The sequence below is a fragment of the Podarcis pityusensis genome (assembly GCF_964106645.2).
Source record: "Podarcis pityusensis genome assembly, chromosome: 15".
Classification (NCBI taxonomy): Eukaryota; Metazoa; Chordata; class Lepidosauria; order Squamata; family Lacertidae; genus Podarcis; species Podarcis pityusensis.
The window spans coordinates 34,670,995-34,687,011 of NC_138040.1; the positions used below are offsets into that span (position 1 = coordinate 34,670,995).

Genomic DNA, 16,017 nt, shown 5'->3' on the forward strand with positions numbered 1-16,017 from the left:
ACACTTCCCCTGCCCGCCCCCCTAATATTCTTGTGAAGATCCCTTCTCCAGTCTTCAGAGAGTGGCTGGAAGTGGGGAGTCAGAAAAGGGTCCTCCTTTTCTTCCAGCAGTGGCAGTTTTAATCTGTAATCTTAGGCTCAGAAACTGCTCGCATTAATGGAATTCCCTGTCGCAAAACGCGCCCAGAACAACGGGAGTTTCGAACGCTGCTCTCAAATTCACTAGCCCCTTTTGCAGCCAGGATGAAGTTCAAAGCTTGTGATTTGATTTGATAATGTGATTCGATAGTATTTGTATTCCACTTTTCCAACAGCGATGTTGAGCTCAAAGCAGTTTACAATAAAAACAATGGCATTTTTTAAAATAGCAAGAATTAGTGATGATGACAGAGAGGGACCTCCAGTTTCTACATCCTTATTTCAATGTCGAAAAGGATTTTTGTTTTTGTTTTTTAAGAAAATAACTACATTTTTTGTTTGTTTGTTTATATTCTAACTTTCCTTCAAGGAAGAACATGTGCAGGGCTTTTTTTTTGGAGCCAGTTCTGGCACCTCTCAGGTGGGCGCCACTGCTTTTATGAGAACAAGGGAGGTGTTCATGGTGAGTTCTGGCACCTCTTTTTCTAGAAAAATAGCACTGTGTATCTGGTTATCTTATTCTTCACCTGAGAGACAGTGAAATGTCCCAAGGTCACCCAGTGAATTTCATGGCTGGTCATCCAGATGCTTGCTATAGGAATTCTAAGGACTCAAATACAGAATAACTGTAGATAACTGTGCAAGGTAAACACACATACATGAGTATATAGACCACATGTCTAAAATAGTTGTTGTTGTTGTTGTTTAGTCGTGTGTGACTCTTTGTGACCCCATGGACCAGAGCACGCCAGGCACTTCTGTCTTCCACTGCCTCCCGCAGTTTGGTCAAACTCATGCTGGTAGCTTCGAGAACACTGTCCAACCATCTCGTCCTCTGCCGTCCCCTTCTCCTTGTGCCCTCCATCTTTCCCAACATCAGGGTCTTTTCCAGGGAGTCTTCTCTTCTCATGAGGTGGCCAAAGTATTGGAGCCTCAGCTTCACGATCTGTCCTTCCAGTGAGCACTCAGTTACAGGGAACCAGGCAGAGGGCCTTCTTAGTAGTGGCACCCGCCCTGTGGAACGCCCTCTCATCAGATGTCAAAGAGAAAAATAACTAACAAACTTTTAGAAGACATCTGAAAGCAGCCCTTTTTAGGGAAGCTTTTAATGTTTAATAGGTTATTGTATTTTAGTGTTTTGTTGGAAGCCGCCCAGAGTGGCTGGGGAAACCCAGCCAGATGGGCGGGGTATAAATAATAAATTATCATTATATTATATTATTATTATTATTATTATTATTATTATTATTATTATTATTATTATCAGGGCTGATTTCCTTAAGAATGGAGAGGTTTCATCTTCTTGCAGTCCATGGGACTCTCAAGAGTCTCCTCCAGCACCATAATTCAAAAGCATCAATTCTTCGGCGATCAGCCTTCTTTATGGTCCAGTTCTCACTTCCATACACCACTACTGGGAAAACCATAGCTTTAACTATACGGACCTAAAATAGTACAGGAGAGCAATCCAAAAGCCATCTTGGCTCTCCTAAAAATTCCTAAAGATTCTGCAGTGTCCCAGAGAACATGGAGAGATCTTATGCACATACAACTTGTGCACACTTTGGACACGAGGCACAAACTATGCCTCGCGCCCCCAATATCTCCTTTCCCCACATCACACGTTCAGCCAGCCCTTAATTGCAGTAGTTGTCAAGGCTTGTTTTCGATGCTATGAGTCAAGAGAGCTGCTGCTACCCAAATGTCCTTTAATCCTATGGTAAGAAAGGCACTTCCCCTTTTTTTGCAGTTATAAAGCTTCTGCAGTGATCAGGTCAAGCTTCTGCAGTGATCAGGTCAAGCTTCTGCAGTGATCAGGTCAAGACATCGCACTTCTAGCTAGGATCATGCTGAAATTATCCAAGAATTATCTGGGCTCCAAACGCTAGATGCCTGCAATCCACTACAGACTTCATTCTGTAAGGTTGCCATAAACAATTACAAGAACAAATTTCCTCTCCCTGCTATTTACGGGGAAAATAAAACCAGCAGTTGGCAACTAAAGCTGCCGTTTCCTGCTCTGCCTTGTGTTTCCAGGAATAACATCTAGGTGATGGTGCCACTATACCAACAACAGGAGGCAGGCACCAGTGTCACCCAGGTTTTAGTGCCCTAAACTTTGCACCCTCCTAACAAAGTCTGTCTGAGCTTTGCTAATCGGCTCCAGCTAATCAGATCAACCTGCGGGTGGCCTGGTTTGCTTATCTTCAAGCAAGTTGATAAAATGGGCCCTGGCTCTTCGTTTAAAGTGAAACTGTGCTTTAAAACAAATTGCACAATGGCAAGTAGGTGATGTTGGCACAGGCCTAAAATAGGGGTGAGGAACCGGTGCCCTTTGAGGAGTGGAGCAATGCTGAATCAAGATGACTGCTTGCCCTGAGAGCCCTCTGGAAGTTATTTAAAGCTATTTTTCTTTCCAAAATAAGCCAAAGTTCAGCAGAAGCAGTAGTGAAAAGTTATCTGGCTGACATTGATCGAGATTAGAGAGAGAGAAACATAAGTCAATTAAAAGCACAAGTAGCAGTGGTAATTTTACCATTAGAAATTTAAAAAGACATGGCCACTGTTCATGTATGCCACCACAGCAGCAAGAATTCTTGTGGTGAGGAAGTGGAAAAACAAAACAATACCGACAATCGCAGATTGGCAGATACTCATGTTAGAATATTTACAACAAGCATAGCTGTCAACCTTCCCTTTTTTTGCAGGAAAATCCCTTATTCCAGCGCCGTTTCCCGCTGCTATCCCGGATTGTTAGATATCCCGTAGACTATCCCCGGGACAGGTGAGGCTGCTGATCCCTTATTTTCAAATCTGAAAGTTGACAGCTATGACAACTAGCAAAACTGACGGGAAAAGTTAGAGGAGTATTGAACCAGAAAATATTTGGAGAATGGAGAATATTTAAGAATTATATAAGATCACATTGTACCAACCACACCATATTAGCAGAACTTGAGTGATACTTGTAAACACAACAAATACCATTTGTGGAGTAGATGGGAACAATATTAAAGTATATAAAACTGTGCGGGGAAAACAACAACAGTATAAACAGTACAATGAAAATGATTGGAAGACTTGTTTTGTCAGAAGTCTTTTTTATTTAAGTGTCTATTTAAGTATTAATTAGGAAGATTAAGTTGTTTTTATGCACATAAATCTGCTTTTTCTTCTTTCTGTATTTTCATTTTTCTTAATTGTTTTTTCTTTTTGTAGTATGAGATTGTAAATTCTTTGTATATGTGTGTAATTTAAATTAATAAAGATTATTTAAAAAATAAAAGCACAAGTAGCAACTTTTATCCATTTCACGTTGCAGGCAGCTCTGGAGCACAGGGCAAGACTCACAATGGCAGAGGGTGGGAAAGTGGCAGAGAGTCTGCCAGTCCCCTCAGATCTTGCACTGCAAAAGGCAGCAGAAATTAAGCATTTAAGGACAGGTTTATTCAGAGCATGGAAGGCTCCACTTTGCTTCAACAGAAGGAACATTAGCAAGGATGAATAAGAAAATGCACACATAATGGGAGCAGCAGAGAAAGCACTAGGCCAAACCAAAGCTAACACCCTTAAAATAAAATGGCTAGAAAGATTTGAAATGGGCAGAAGACCTGTGTGACAAGAATTCTAAGGTGCCATAAATAAAATGAAAGTTCCTAAGTGCACAAGGTAAGCACACATAAATAAGTACATAAACCACGTCTGAAATAGACAGGAGAGCAATCCTGAAGCAATCTTGACTCTTATTGACCCAAATATTTCCTCTGCCAAAGGAAGTATCTTGGGGAAACATCTCCCAATGGTTCTTTTGACTTAAAAATCTTTCAGATCCAATCTTAAGGGCATTATTTTGTGTATGAACAGGGTAGGCCTGTGACCTGGATTCAATTAACTAAGGTATTTATCATCTCAAAGGAATGGCCCAAACTGGCCAGGTAATGCAGTCAGTGACCATGATCAGTTATCTCAAATTTCTGTTGCAGGCTGCCTCTTTCTGTGCCCCTAGACACCTTGAAAGCTTAAAATACGTTTGAGGTGAACATACAGGACATCCATACCAACTTTGAGGGCTAGGCATCCCAAGCCAGTGCAACTCCTTCTTGCAAAGTGATAGCCCTCCTGTGGCGCAAGGAGTCAGTGTGTCTGGCTGCTAACCGGGTGGTTCAGGCCCACCCAGGGATGGCTGTGGGCAGGATTCCTGTATTGCAGGGGGTTGGACTGGATGACCTTCAGGGTCCCATCCAACACTACAATTTTGATTCTACCCTACCCCCCCCCCTTTATGAGGCAGCACTGGAACTATTTCATTTTAAAATAAAATCAAAGGATCCTAGCTGTTAGGAGCAGGGGCCTCGACCACTCATCATCCTGCATGTGATTTCCTAGGTTGTGTTGGAATTTCCCAGGACCCGACTGGGTTGCAATTACTGTACTCTTGTTGACTGAAAGCTAACATAACCTCTATCACTTGGGCCATGTGAGATCCACCTCATCATCGGACTTTCCAACGATGACGTGTTGTCAACAAACCAGCACCTCCCTTAGGGGAGCGAGCAAGCACAAGCGCTGCATGCAGAAGATGCCAAATTCATTCCTTACAGTGGAATCTAGACCTGCTGTGGCCTGGCTGTTTGCCCTAGAGTAGGAGCAGCAAACCAAGTGCCTGCCAGACATTGCAGACTACAATTCCCATCATCCCTGACCATTAGCCACACTGACTAGAATGGGGACTGTAGTCCAAAATATCTGGAGAGAACCATGTAACCTACACCTGTTCCAGACCATTATCAGATTGATCTCCCTCCAGGACGCGAAGATCCTGACAACTAACATGTACACAGTGTCAATGCGCTAAATGGCACCAGGAAGTCAGCAGCTTTCGCTTTGTTAGACTTGTACATTTGCTTTTGTGTCTGTTAGCAGGTGAAAGCCAAACCGATGAACCACCTGCTAAGGAAACTGCTTTCTCCACCCTACAAAGTTAATGGAGATTGCATTCACATGACTAAAAGTAAATAGCATTATATGGTTCCATAGGGATGATTTGAGGTGGGGTGACTTAGGAGTGTGAGATGTGTTTTCAGAACAAAGACGCTTAGATCTTGTAACCTTGCAACCAAATTAATCACAGGGCTGGAGCAACTCCCCTGTGAAAAAGGGTTACAACACCCAGGGCTTTCCAGTTTAGAAAAATAGGAAATAGGGGAAATTGGATAGTTGGAACAGAGTGCAGAGGCCCGGAGAAAAGATCTCATTATAATCTCTCTACCTAGCTATGACAGTTTAGAAATTGATGTTTCAAGAAAACAAAAGGTTTCATGTATCCATTTATTTAATTCACCACACAGAAGGGAAAATACAAATTGATTAAAAACAAGCCTGAACTTTTTTTTCCTAAAGTGTCTTTTTTTAAAAGCTGCAAAAACCAGAAGCACACTTACGGGATCAAATAGGGAATGGAGGTGACCTAAAAAAAAAAATGAGAGAAAGCCCCTCTCCCACCCCACCCACCCCCACGACAGGAATGTGATCCAGCAACGGAACTCAATTCAAGTGATGTTCAGCTTTTTAAAAAATTGAATGCAGAAATAGCAGGCAAGCTTTTACCTGCTTAAAACTTTAGCCTTTTGCCTGAGGTAAAAATACCACAAAATATATGAAAGGTGGGGGGGACATTCCCAGTTTTCTTTTAGAATTAGAGAAACAAGCACGATGACAGAATCCACCCACCAGTGCTTATTCACCAACAGCTCGGAGCCAGAAATCCTACTGCACTCCAGAAATTTACACTATGTGCCAGAAGAGGAACTTCATCTGCTGGTTGCAAACCAAGAGGTCATTTACTGGCCAGTTGGCGGTGGGGACACGCAATACCCATCCTCTCCATTTGTTGCGTGTTTCTTATCTGTATGGCTACTTAAAAACCAAATGGTCTACAGCTGGCCCATGGACTTCCATGAGATAGCAAAGATTCATGGGCAAATTGTCTTGGGTCTAGTCTACCCATGCGGCAGAATGATGTGGTGGAATTGAACTGCTGGGGGGTTGCAAGGAGAGAATCGGGTTTGAAGGCTCCCCTGTGCTCATAACGGCCTGCAAATTTATCATTGCACAGTAGACAACCAGATAAGCAAGTTTCCCACAGAAGAGCATTCAAAAATGCAATTGCTCCATCTGAAGTGGACTCCATGCCACAAACTGGCTTCATTTCTGCAGGCGGAATCGGTTGAAAGGAACTGCAGAAAGGATGGGGGCCCCCACTGTCCTTCGGAGAGGGACAACTTGTGGCTTAACAGGTTTCATGCCATTTGAGAAAGGAAAGGATTTTGAGAGGAAATACACAAGACAAAATGCAACCTCAGGCAAACATCAAAACTACTTTCTCATTCACATTTCATTTCCACTTCCTCGTGGTGAATAAAAATAAAACCAGCCTAAAAGAACACTTGCAGTGTGGTGAAAGCCACCAAACCTAAACTCACATTATATAGAACAGGCTGTTGTGCATTACAACCTGCTCTGTGGAATTACCAGAAATTCAGATTTAGGAAAGAAAACAGCACTGCTATGCAATTACACATACACACACTCATGAACTACCATTTTCAGTGGTGCATTGGTGATCTATTTTACACAAGTGCCCTTCACAATTAAGAAGTGGTGCCTCAAATTAGGTTTCTGAAGTGAAGAAACACTTTTAGACTTATGTAACAAGCAATTAAATTCTTGGTTTTTAGAAGCGAGGGTCTCTTTAAGTGCTAAGACAGTGCATTTGTGACATCAAACAGCAAATATTTACAGTTTTCTTTTCCTTGAAAATGATCGGCCAAGGGTATATAATCTTTAAATTATTTGTGGCCTGCGGTGGATTGGAACAGCCCCGGACACAACTGCCATCCTCCTGTGACATTTTGGAATGGGGATATGGCACTATCGATTTACAAATCAATCAAGATTCTTCTCTAAGAAGTTTGGCACAGAGGGAGGGGAGGAAAGGGATTCAAACACCCCCAACCCAAAGTCTTTTACACCAGCAGCCTCCTGATCATTTGACATTTAGTCTCTAGTGAATCAGAAATATGCCAAATCTATCAAGAATTAGGAAGTCACAAGCCGAGTATGATGATCCTGCCTTTTCACGTATTCTGACATCTCTAGCAGTTTTGTTGTTGAATAATTATTTCTCAAAATTGCCATCTACAAACAGAAGACGTCCAAATGGTCTGTGTGGCAAAACATGCCTCGGCTACTGCAATGGAGCACAAAGGGAACTTCTGGTTCAATACCATGGACAGCAGTCGACAGCCTTCATCAAAGTCAACTACAAACTCACCAGGTCAATTCTTAGGAAAATGCCAGGAAGCCAGGAGGCAAGGAAGCCAAGCTGTGAATTCAATAGACAAAGTGCCTCCTAAATCCAGCCCTTTGACACAGTAGAAATCATTTACCACATCATTTGGAGAGATGTACACACACACACACACACACACACACACACACACACACACACACACTATCCCCTTTGGGTTCTTCTGTTGCAGTAGGGGGGGGGACACAGTTCAACTTCAAGTAGCCAAAAGGTGTACAAACACTGGATAGAAAGACTGAGGCATAATCATTTCCAAAGTGCACGTGCACAAGAAAAAGCACTTCTTGCTCCTCCCTCCCCCGGGGCACAACAGCAGAGCTGATAGGCTTCAGGGCTGTACTCATGCATGACGGAAGGCAAGACTTCCTCCATGTTTTGTGTGTGCCCATACTGGGAACAAGGTTTTTTTTATTCAACACAGCATCATGTAAGAATTTCTGGGTTTACTTTAGATCTGCACAGAGAGAAAGAAAAAAGAAAGAAAAAACAGATTTAAATCAATTTACAAATGTACTGATGGTATTCTACACCAGATTAAAGAGAGAGAGAGATAGACATTTAATATTACACAATGTTGGGTATGTAAAGTTAAGTTAACAGATTTCTTACAAGTTTGAAGGAATGTCCTGAAGACCTGGGATGGCTAACCTGCAACCCTCCACAGGTTGTTAAACACATTAACATTACAGCACAAACGACTCATTCATCTATGAACAAGGATAAACTTGTAAATCTTAATAAGCTACAGATTAATGCTGCATCTTTTTTGGCCTGCTGCATTTGTTGTAATTTACTCAATATGGAATGCTTTGACCTGGCATATCCTTTATTCCAAGACCCGACTTCTTCCCACTCTAGCTGAAGAGCAGTTCTATGCTTCCACCATAAAGCTTTTGCCAAACTTGCACAATAAGCATTCAACTCCTGCCTCTGGTTTGGTCCTTTCAGTGTTGATTAGGAATTACCGCACAAACACAATATGTATCTCATGCAACTATATTCATGCGCCTATCATTCTCAGTTGGTAATCAGCAAAAGAGACACGCTGTTTAAGAACAGAGAGAACAAAAGGAGACTACAGATTTTTAATAAGTTGGCTCCTTTACCCTTAAATTCACCTGCAGCTGTCTTTGGAGAGAAATGTCTGGCTTGTATCAGGGATGGGCAACCTTTTTCAGCCCAAGGGTTGCATTCCCATCTGAGCAAGCTTTCAGGAGGCAGATGTCAGTGGTGGGTGAGGCCAGAGGCAAATAAGGGCAGAGCAAAAACTGGGGATTTTAGCTTTGTTCACACACCAGTTCAAAGAAACACTCCAGCCAGGCAAAAATACTCAAAGATGGTGCAAAGCCAAGCCAATGAGGGGTGTGGCCTGGGGCTGAATGTGGTCCCCAAGTCTGAGGCTCCCCATCCCTGACTTATATTGTACCTTTGTACAGATTTTAACTGCAGTTGCTCAGAGATACAATCCAATCCAATCTGGTCAATAACTTCAGAGGAGTTGCTTAAGAAGCTATAGGGCAAGAACATACCTTTGGTTCCAGTAGCTGATAGTCACTGGATTTGGGTCTTCGGGTTAACTTTGATTTTTTCCCTTCGAGAGCAAAGGCAATAATCTATGGGTGGAAGAACAAACAAGTAGATAAATTGACAGCAGCTAGAGTTGATTTATCAACATTTATATCCCAATGTTTCATTAAAATGTGCAGACCTACAATTAAAACAGAAAACACAGCATAAAACAAGATGAAAAGGAAAGAGGTCAGAAGATAGCCAACAGCAGGGAAAGCCAATGGGATGTCCTCTGGGTGTCCTTGGACAACAATTCCAATCATTCCAAGCCAGTACGGCCAACAGAGCTATGAGAAATACAGTTCAACAACATTCAGGCTTACTCCCTAGTACAGTGGTACCTCGGGTTACATACGCTTCAGGTTAGACACTCCACTAACCCAGAAATAGTGCTTCAGGTTAATAGCTTTGCTTCAGGATAAGAACAGAAATCGGGCTCCGGCGGCGCGGCAGCAGCAGGAGGCCCCATTAGCTAAAGTGGTGCTTCAGGTTAAGAACAGTTTCAGGTCAAGAACGGACCTCCGGAACGAATTAAGTTCTTAACCTGAGGTACCACTGTACACATTTATGACTGCATATGGCTTTCATAATGATTTCCCTCTCTTCCCACTTCATTCCATGTTTTCCAGACTTCTATATCCCTGACAAAAAAAAAAATATATCTCATTTGAAGTTACAAAGCAACCCCAGAAAGTTAGAAACATTAAGCATTCTTCTGGTTTCACTTCAAAACACACCCCTGCTTACACTTGACTTTACTACGCCCCTCAAAATTTCCTGTGACTTTTCTTAAACATTACAAGCATGTAGCTGGAACAAGAGGACTGCAAGGTGCTTGTTGCTCAAAGTAAGAGGAACTGCATTACCACAAACCTCAGGAAATCATATGAATTGATGCAATTATACCACTACACAGTATCTGAATCAAAGTTTCAACAAATAGCAGCAGCGGTTTCCAGGGTTCGAAATTAGCAGGGAGCCAGACACATTTTGCGCCTAAAGATTCTCCATTTACAAGCACCTCAAAAAGTCTCGGTGCCATTTTTTTTCGCCTGGGTGACACTCAAGGATGACTGAAACAAGGATGACTGAAGCCTCCAAGTACAGTGGTACCTCGGGTTAAGAACTTAATTCGTTCTGGAGGTCTGTTCTTAACCTGGAACTGTTCTTAACCTGAGGTACCGCTTTAGCTAATGGGGCTTCCTGCTGCCGCCACTGAACAATTTCTGTTCTCATCCTGACGCAAAGTTCTTAACCCGAGGTACTATTTCTGGGTTAGCGGAGTCTGTAACCTGAAGCGTCTGTAACCTGAGGTACCACTGTATATGTTAAAGATGGACAATATGTTAAGGAGTTTAACAATAAAGAGTAGTGTGTTTTGAAAACCGTAGTACCAATAATTGTATTGTAAACACCAAATTAAACACATATTAACAATTTCCGCTAAAAGTGTTATATTAACAATGTGTCACTTATGTGAATTGCATATTAATTCATGCTTATCAAACTAATAAATAAAAAGTGTTGCTGACACACACACACACACACCCCGCAGTGGCAACTACACATTCTGTTCTGGCACCCACAACCCAGGTCCCCGGAGCCATTTGGCTTCTAGCTTTTCTATCCCCTTTCTAACACTGGCAGTTTCACTCAAGATACAGTGCTGATACACAAACCAATGTATCCTGGCCCTGGTCCTCGCCGATGTATCATACAGGCCTAAAGCACACCTCTGATTGGTCCAAGAAAGTGGTCCCACTACACACCCATGACGCATATTGGGACTGGTGATGGCTAAGTTTAGTATACGGAAACACATCTCCAAAGGACCTCCCTGGAAATGCACAACGAGCTACAAATTCTAAAACAAAGTAAGAGAAGGCAATCCATCCCTACACATCCCACTAATTTAATGGAAACTCTTATATTCTGCACCACTCAGGAAGATGGGAGAAAGTCAGACCAAGGAGCATAATCCTGCACAGAGAGCAGGGGGGTAGATTAAATGTGCTGTAATTAGAAAAGCCCACTTATCACACTAATGTCAATGAATGCTTCTTGTCCCAGCCTTCACTTGAAAATACCGTATTTTTCGCCCTATAGGACGCACTGGCCTATAGGACGCACCCCCTTTTGGGGGGGAGGGAATGAATAAAAAAAAAATTATTTCCCCCCCCCCAGCCACCGGGCTGGGGCGGGGGACGCCCGAGCTTCCCCCGACCCCAGAACAGGCTGCTATCCGCAAGCCTTGCGAGCCCAGCGGCAACTCCCGCCGGGCTCTCAAGGCTTGCGGACACCTGCACGAAGCACGGGGTGCCCTCCGGAGGGCGCCCCGTGCTCCAGGCAGCAGGCTGCTATCCGCAGCCTAGGGAGCCCTGCGGGAACTCCCGCGCGCTCCCCAGGCTTGCTGATAGCTTCCTGAAGCCTGGAGAGCGAGAGGGGTCAGTGCGCACCGACCCCTCTCGCTCTCCCAGCTTCAGCGAAAGCCTGCATTCGCCCCATAGGACGCACACAGATCTCCCCTTCAAGTGCGTCCTATGGGGCGAAAAATACGGTAAGTTTGACTGAGAAATATAATGATCCTTCTTTTAATGACCACAGCACTATTATGTCTAGCCAAACTTCTGTCACTACTGCACATATTCTGCCAAGCACCAAGACTGGCTCACACTCACAAAAGTTAAAACACCCACCTTTCGTTTATTGTGGTAAGCAATATATAAGGCAGCAACAACAATGGCTGTGGTCACCAAATAGGCAAAGAAGTGGCTGTTTTCAGGTCCATTCTTGGGCGTTGGACTAGCCCGGGAGTTCCCCATATCATGCTTAGGCTGGGTGTCTTCAAGAGTCCCCTCTCCCTCTCCACCTTCTTTGTCGTCCTCTTGATCTTCTTCAGACTGATCATCTTGAAAGTTTCCACGGGCACCTGGCTGCTGGGGAGGTCGATCGGAATCAACAGGTTTTGTCTTACCGGGAGAAGACTGTGCATGAGACTCATCACCTTTGGAGCTTCCAGGGGCACCTGGCTGTTGGGGAGGTCGATCGGAATCAACAGGTTTTGCCTTATCGGGAGAAGACTGTGCTTGAGACTCATCACCTTTGGAGCTTCCAGGGGCACCTGGCTGTTGGGGAGGTCGATCAGAATCAACAGTTTTTGCCTTATCGGGAGAAGACTGTGCTTGAGACTCATCACCTTTGGAGCTTCCAGGGGCACCTGGCTGTTGGGGAGGTCGATCGGAATCAAGAGGTTTTGCCTTATCGGGAGAAGACTGTGCATGAGACTCATCACCTTTGGAGCTTCCAGGGGCACCTGGCTGTTGGGGAGGTCGATCGGAATCAACAGATTTTGCTTTATCGGGAGAAGACTGTGCTTGAGACTCATCACCTTTGGAGCTTCCAGGGGCACCTGGCTGTTGGGGAGGTTGATCGGAATCAACAGTTTTTGCCTTATCGGGAGCAGACTGTGCTTGAGACTCATCACCTTTGGAGCTTCCAGGGGCACCTGGCTGTTGGGGAGGTTGATCGGAATCAACAGTTTTTGCCTTATCGGGAGAAGACTGTGCTTGAGACTCATCACCTTTGGAGCTTCCAGGGGCACCTGGCTGTTGGGGAGGTCGATCGGAATCAACAGATTTTGCTTTATCGGGAGAAGACTGTGCATGAGACTCAAGACCGTGGGAGCTTCCAGGGGCATCTGCCTGTTGGAGGAGTTGCTTGGGATCAACAGGTTTTAGCTCTTTGGGAAGAGACTCATCACCTTGGGGTTGTTCATGAACTGTATTCCCAATGGGAGTCCCTGAAATGAAAAAAAGAAAGAACATTTAGTATGTCACACCATGTAGTTTGCACACAAATGTAAATATACTGCTGTGCTGTGCGCCAGTTGAACTGGTAGGCCACCTGGTGCTCAAACCTCCACTTTCTAAATCTCTTGAGGTGTGCCCCTGTTGTCTTTTTCCATTCTGCCAAGCATGTTTTGAAGCATATCTACTACAGAAACGAGTAGTGCAGTGTTCTATACTGCAGTTCAATTGTGCATTCATCAAAGCTCATCTCATCTTCACAGCGCCCATTATCCCCCATCGCTAATATGCCCTGTGTCTCCCATTAACCGACTTGCACCTCACCATCTTCCCAAATGAAAGGAGCCACTTTCCCAGAGAGGGTCCAGGTAGCCAACTTTAAGGAGTAACTACTGACTAACAAGCAATTTTAGGCAATGGACTTCATGGCTGATCCAGGATGGCCTCGCTTGTCGCTAAACATGGTTGGAGAGCTCTGCTGTGGTCAGGGGCCTCCCACTGTTTTGGCCCCACTTCTACCCCCACCCTGGGCCGGATTTAGGTTTGATGAGGCCCTAAGCTACTAAAGGTAATGGGGCCCTTTATATGTCCAGCTGTCCTTTGTCAACAACAAATTGTCACTGTTTTTTGTGTTGAATATATGCTATATGGGACGTGGGTGGCGCTGTGGGTTAAACCACAGAGCCTAGGACTTGCTGATCAGAAGGTCGGTGGTTTGAATCCCCGCGACAGGGTGAGCTCCCGTTGCTTGGTCCCTGCTCCTGCCAACCTAGCAGTTTGAAAGCACGTCAAAGTGCAAGTAGATAAATAGGTACCGCTCTGGCGGGAAGGTAAATGGCATTTCCGTGCGCTGCTCTGGTTCGCCAGAAGCGGCTTAGTCATGCTGGCCACATGACCCAGAAGTTGTATGCCGGCTCCCACGGCAATAAAGCGAGATGAGCACCGCAACCCCAGAGTTGGTCACGACTGGACCTAATGGTCAGGGGTCCCTTTACCTTTACTATATGCTATATAGTAACTTATGGACCTAGTAGGTATCTAAAGCCATTTGCACATAACAAATAGGAGCCTACACAACACAAAACACTGTTGCTGTACGTAGGTTTTATTTTATTTGTTTTTTTATCTTATATTTTGGAAATGTACATCCAGTTTTTTTCTTTAGTTTTTTGGGGGGCCCCAAGAAAGTGGGGCCCTAAGCTATAGCTTGTTTAGCTTATACGTAAATCCGGCACTGCTCCCACCCCGCAAAAGGCCTGCTCTGACCATACTACGCCGCCGCCTCCACAACCAGTAACGCCCCCCCCCCGTAACACCTTAACTTGGCCTTAACTCCAGGGAAATGCGGGTTCAGAGTTCAGACCCTGAACTTATTCCCCACGGAAGGGCCAATGGCGCAGAGGAGAAAGAGGTGGAAACGCCGTCAAACGCAGGAGGCAAAATAACTCGGATAAGAGCGCCCAAGAGCGCGGCTCTCCCTCAGCGCTTCTCAAAAGGGGGGGGGGGCTGGGAGGGACGCTTGCGGGAAACAAACTCCCCACCTACCTGGGTCAGCAATCCCTTCCTTCTCCGAGGCATCCTCCTCTGTGCCCGCCGGCGCCGAAGCGCCGAAGGCAACCAGGCCGCATAGGAGCAGGAAGCCCAGCCACGCAGCCGCCATGCCGGCCTGAAGGGGTTCCTTCCGCTTCTGGCCAAGGAAACGGAAGAGAGACGTCTACTTCCGGTGCGCCCCCCCCCCATTGTCCGCGTTCTTGAAGCCGCTGCTCTCGCGAGATCGGGGCGGGGCGGGGCCCCGACTCTCCGCCGCGAACGCTTGGGAGGAGGAGCGAAGGAGCGGGCCGATAGTAGAGCTACGAAAAGAAAAAAATGTAGAGTGACACGCAGCCCGGATTTTTTGAATTAAAAACAACAACAACAACCCCCTCAAAAGCTGCCCTTGAAATGGATTGGAAAGGGGAGGGCGAGCGTGTGGGATCCCCCAGCAGTTGTTGGCCTTGGCCTTTTTCCAAAGCAGCGCCTAGGGCAGGGGTCAGCAAAATTTTTCAGCAGGGGGCCAGTCCACTGTCCCTCAGACCTTGTGGGGGGCCGGACTATATTTTGAATTTTTTTAAAAAAATGAGTGAATTCCTATGCTCCACAAGTAACCCAGCGATGCATTTTAAATAAAAGGACACATTCTACTAATGTAAAAACATGCTGATTCCTGGACCGTCCGTGGGCCAGATTTAGAAGCTGATTGGGCCAGATCCGGCCCCCGGGCCTTAGGTTGCCTACCCATGGCCTAGGGCAAGCGAAGTGAGAGGATGCGGAGAATGGAGCGGACTCAGCTTCTACAACTTGCAATGAATTTGGTTTCAGGAAATTAAAATGGGCTGCTTGCAATGCATGACCATGTACCATGATAATCCGTAAAAAATTTCAGGGCATGCTGTCATTTAAAGAACACAAGCGATGGCTTCTTGTCTGATGAGCACCCTCCCGCCCCCCCGACATTTGCTCTCTTATATGGTCTGAATGGCTGCAGCGCTTTTTTGTGGCAACAGTGCTTTTTCCTTTGCCTCCACTTAGAGAGGGACAACGAATGTCGATCAAAAAAGATCGCAGCGTGGAAATTTGTTAAAAGGATAGCCCAGTGTGATGTACTTCCATCAACCCCAAGCTAGCATGGCCAATGGCCAATCAAACTTTTTGCCCACAAGCTGTTTCTCCAAAATTTATAGCTAAGAAGAGAGCTACCAGAGGATCTTTTAAGTGTATAGATGCAGTGCTGCAAACTCAACCCCCCTTGGAATATGATATGGTGAGGGACAATCCTGATGGTGTAACTACGAATTCCTGGCTGAGCTATTGGAAATTTTGCTCCCGAGAACCAAAAGGTATACTAACACCATTGAATAGGTTCCTACTGAAAAGATGAATGGAAGCAATTTTTTTTAGACGAAGTTGGATACCTGGACAAAGTGGAAGCGACAAGCGTGGCCAGTGGTCATGGGTGATGGAAGTTCTCGTTCGCAACATAATGGAGGGCACCACGTTGGCTGCCCCTGAATGGGCTAAATCGCAGTGTGTGCTTTTTAGCATCCTCAGTGTTGAAAGGAGCAGTTAACTGTACAGTACTATGGATCAAAGGGGCGCG

The 16,017-nt window shown here is 45.1% G+C and overlaps 1 protein-coding gene and 1 long non-coding RNA gene across 2 annotated transcripts; one reads left to right on the plus strand and one right to left on the minus strand.

The window, feature by feature from the left end:
• The first annotated feature begins 1,392 nt into the window (after positions 1-1,392).
• LOC308463900 lies at positions 1,393-7,686 on the plus strand. The gene is made up of 2 exons (XR_013979804.1): positions 1,393-1,911; positions 1,956-7,686. It is a non-coding gene; the product is annotated as an uncharacterized lncRNA (long non-coding RNA).
• Positions 5,452-14,584, minus strand: TGOLN2 (trans-golgi network protein 2). The gene is made up of 4 exons (XM_080982514.1): positions 14,427-14,584; positions 11,772-12,874; positions 9,036-9,119; positions 5,452-7,960 (listed from the first exon to the last, which is right to left on the minus strand). The coding sequence occupies exons 1-4, from the start codon at positions 14,539-14,541 to the stop codon at positions 7,955-7,957; spliced, it is 1,308 nt and encodes a 435-aa protein (XP_080838640.1). The 5' UTR covers positions 14,542-14,584; the 3' UTR covers positions 5,452-7,954.
• Positions 14,585-16,017: the final 1,433 nt, after the last annotated feature.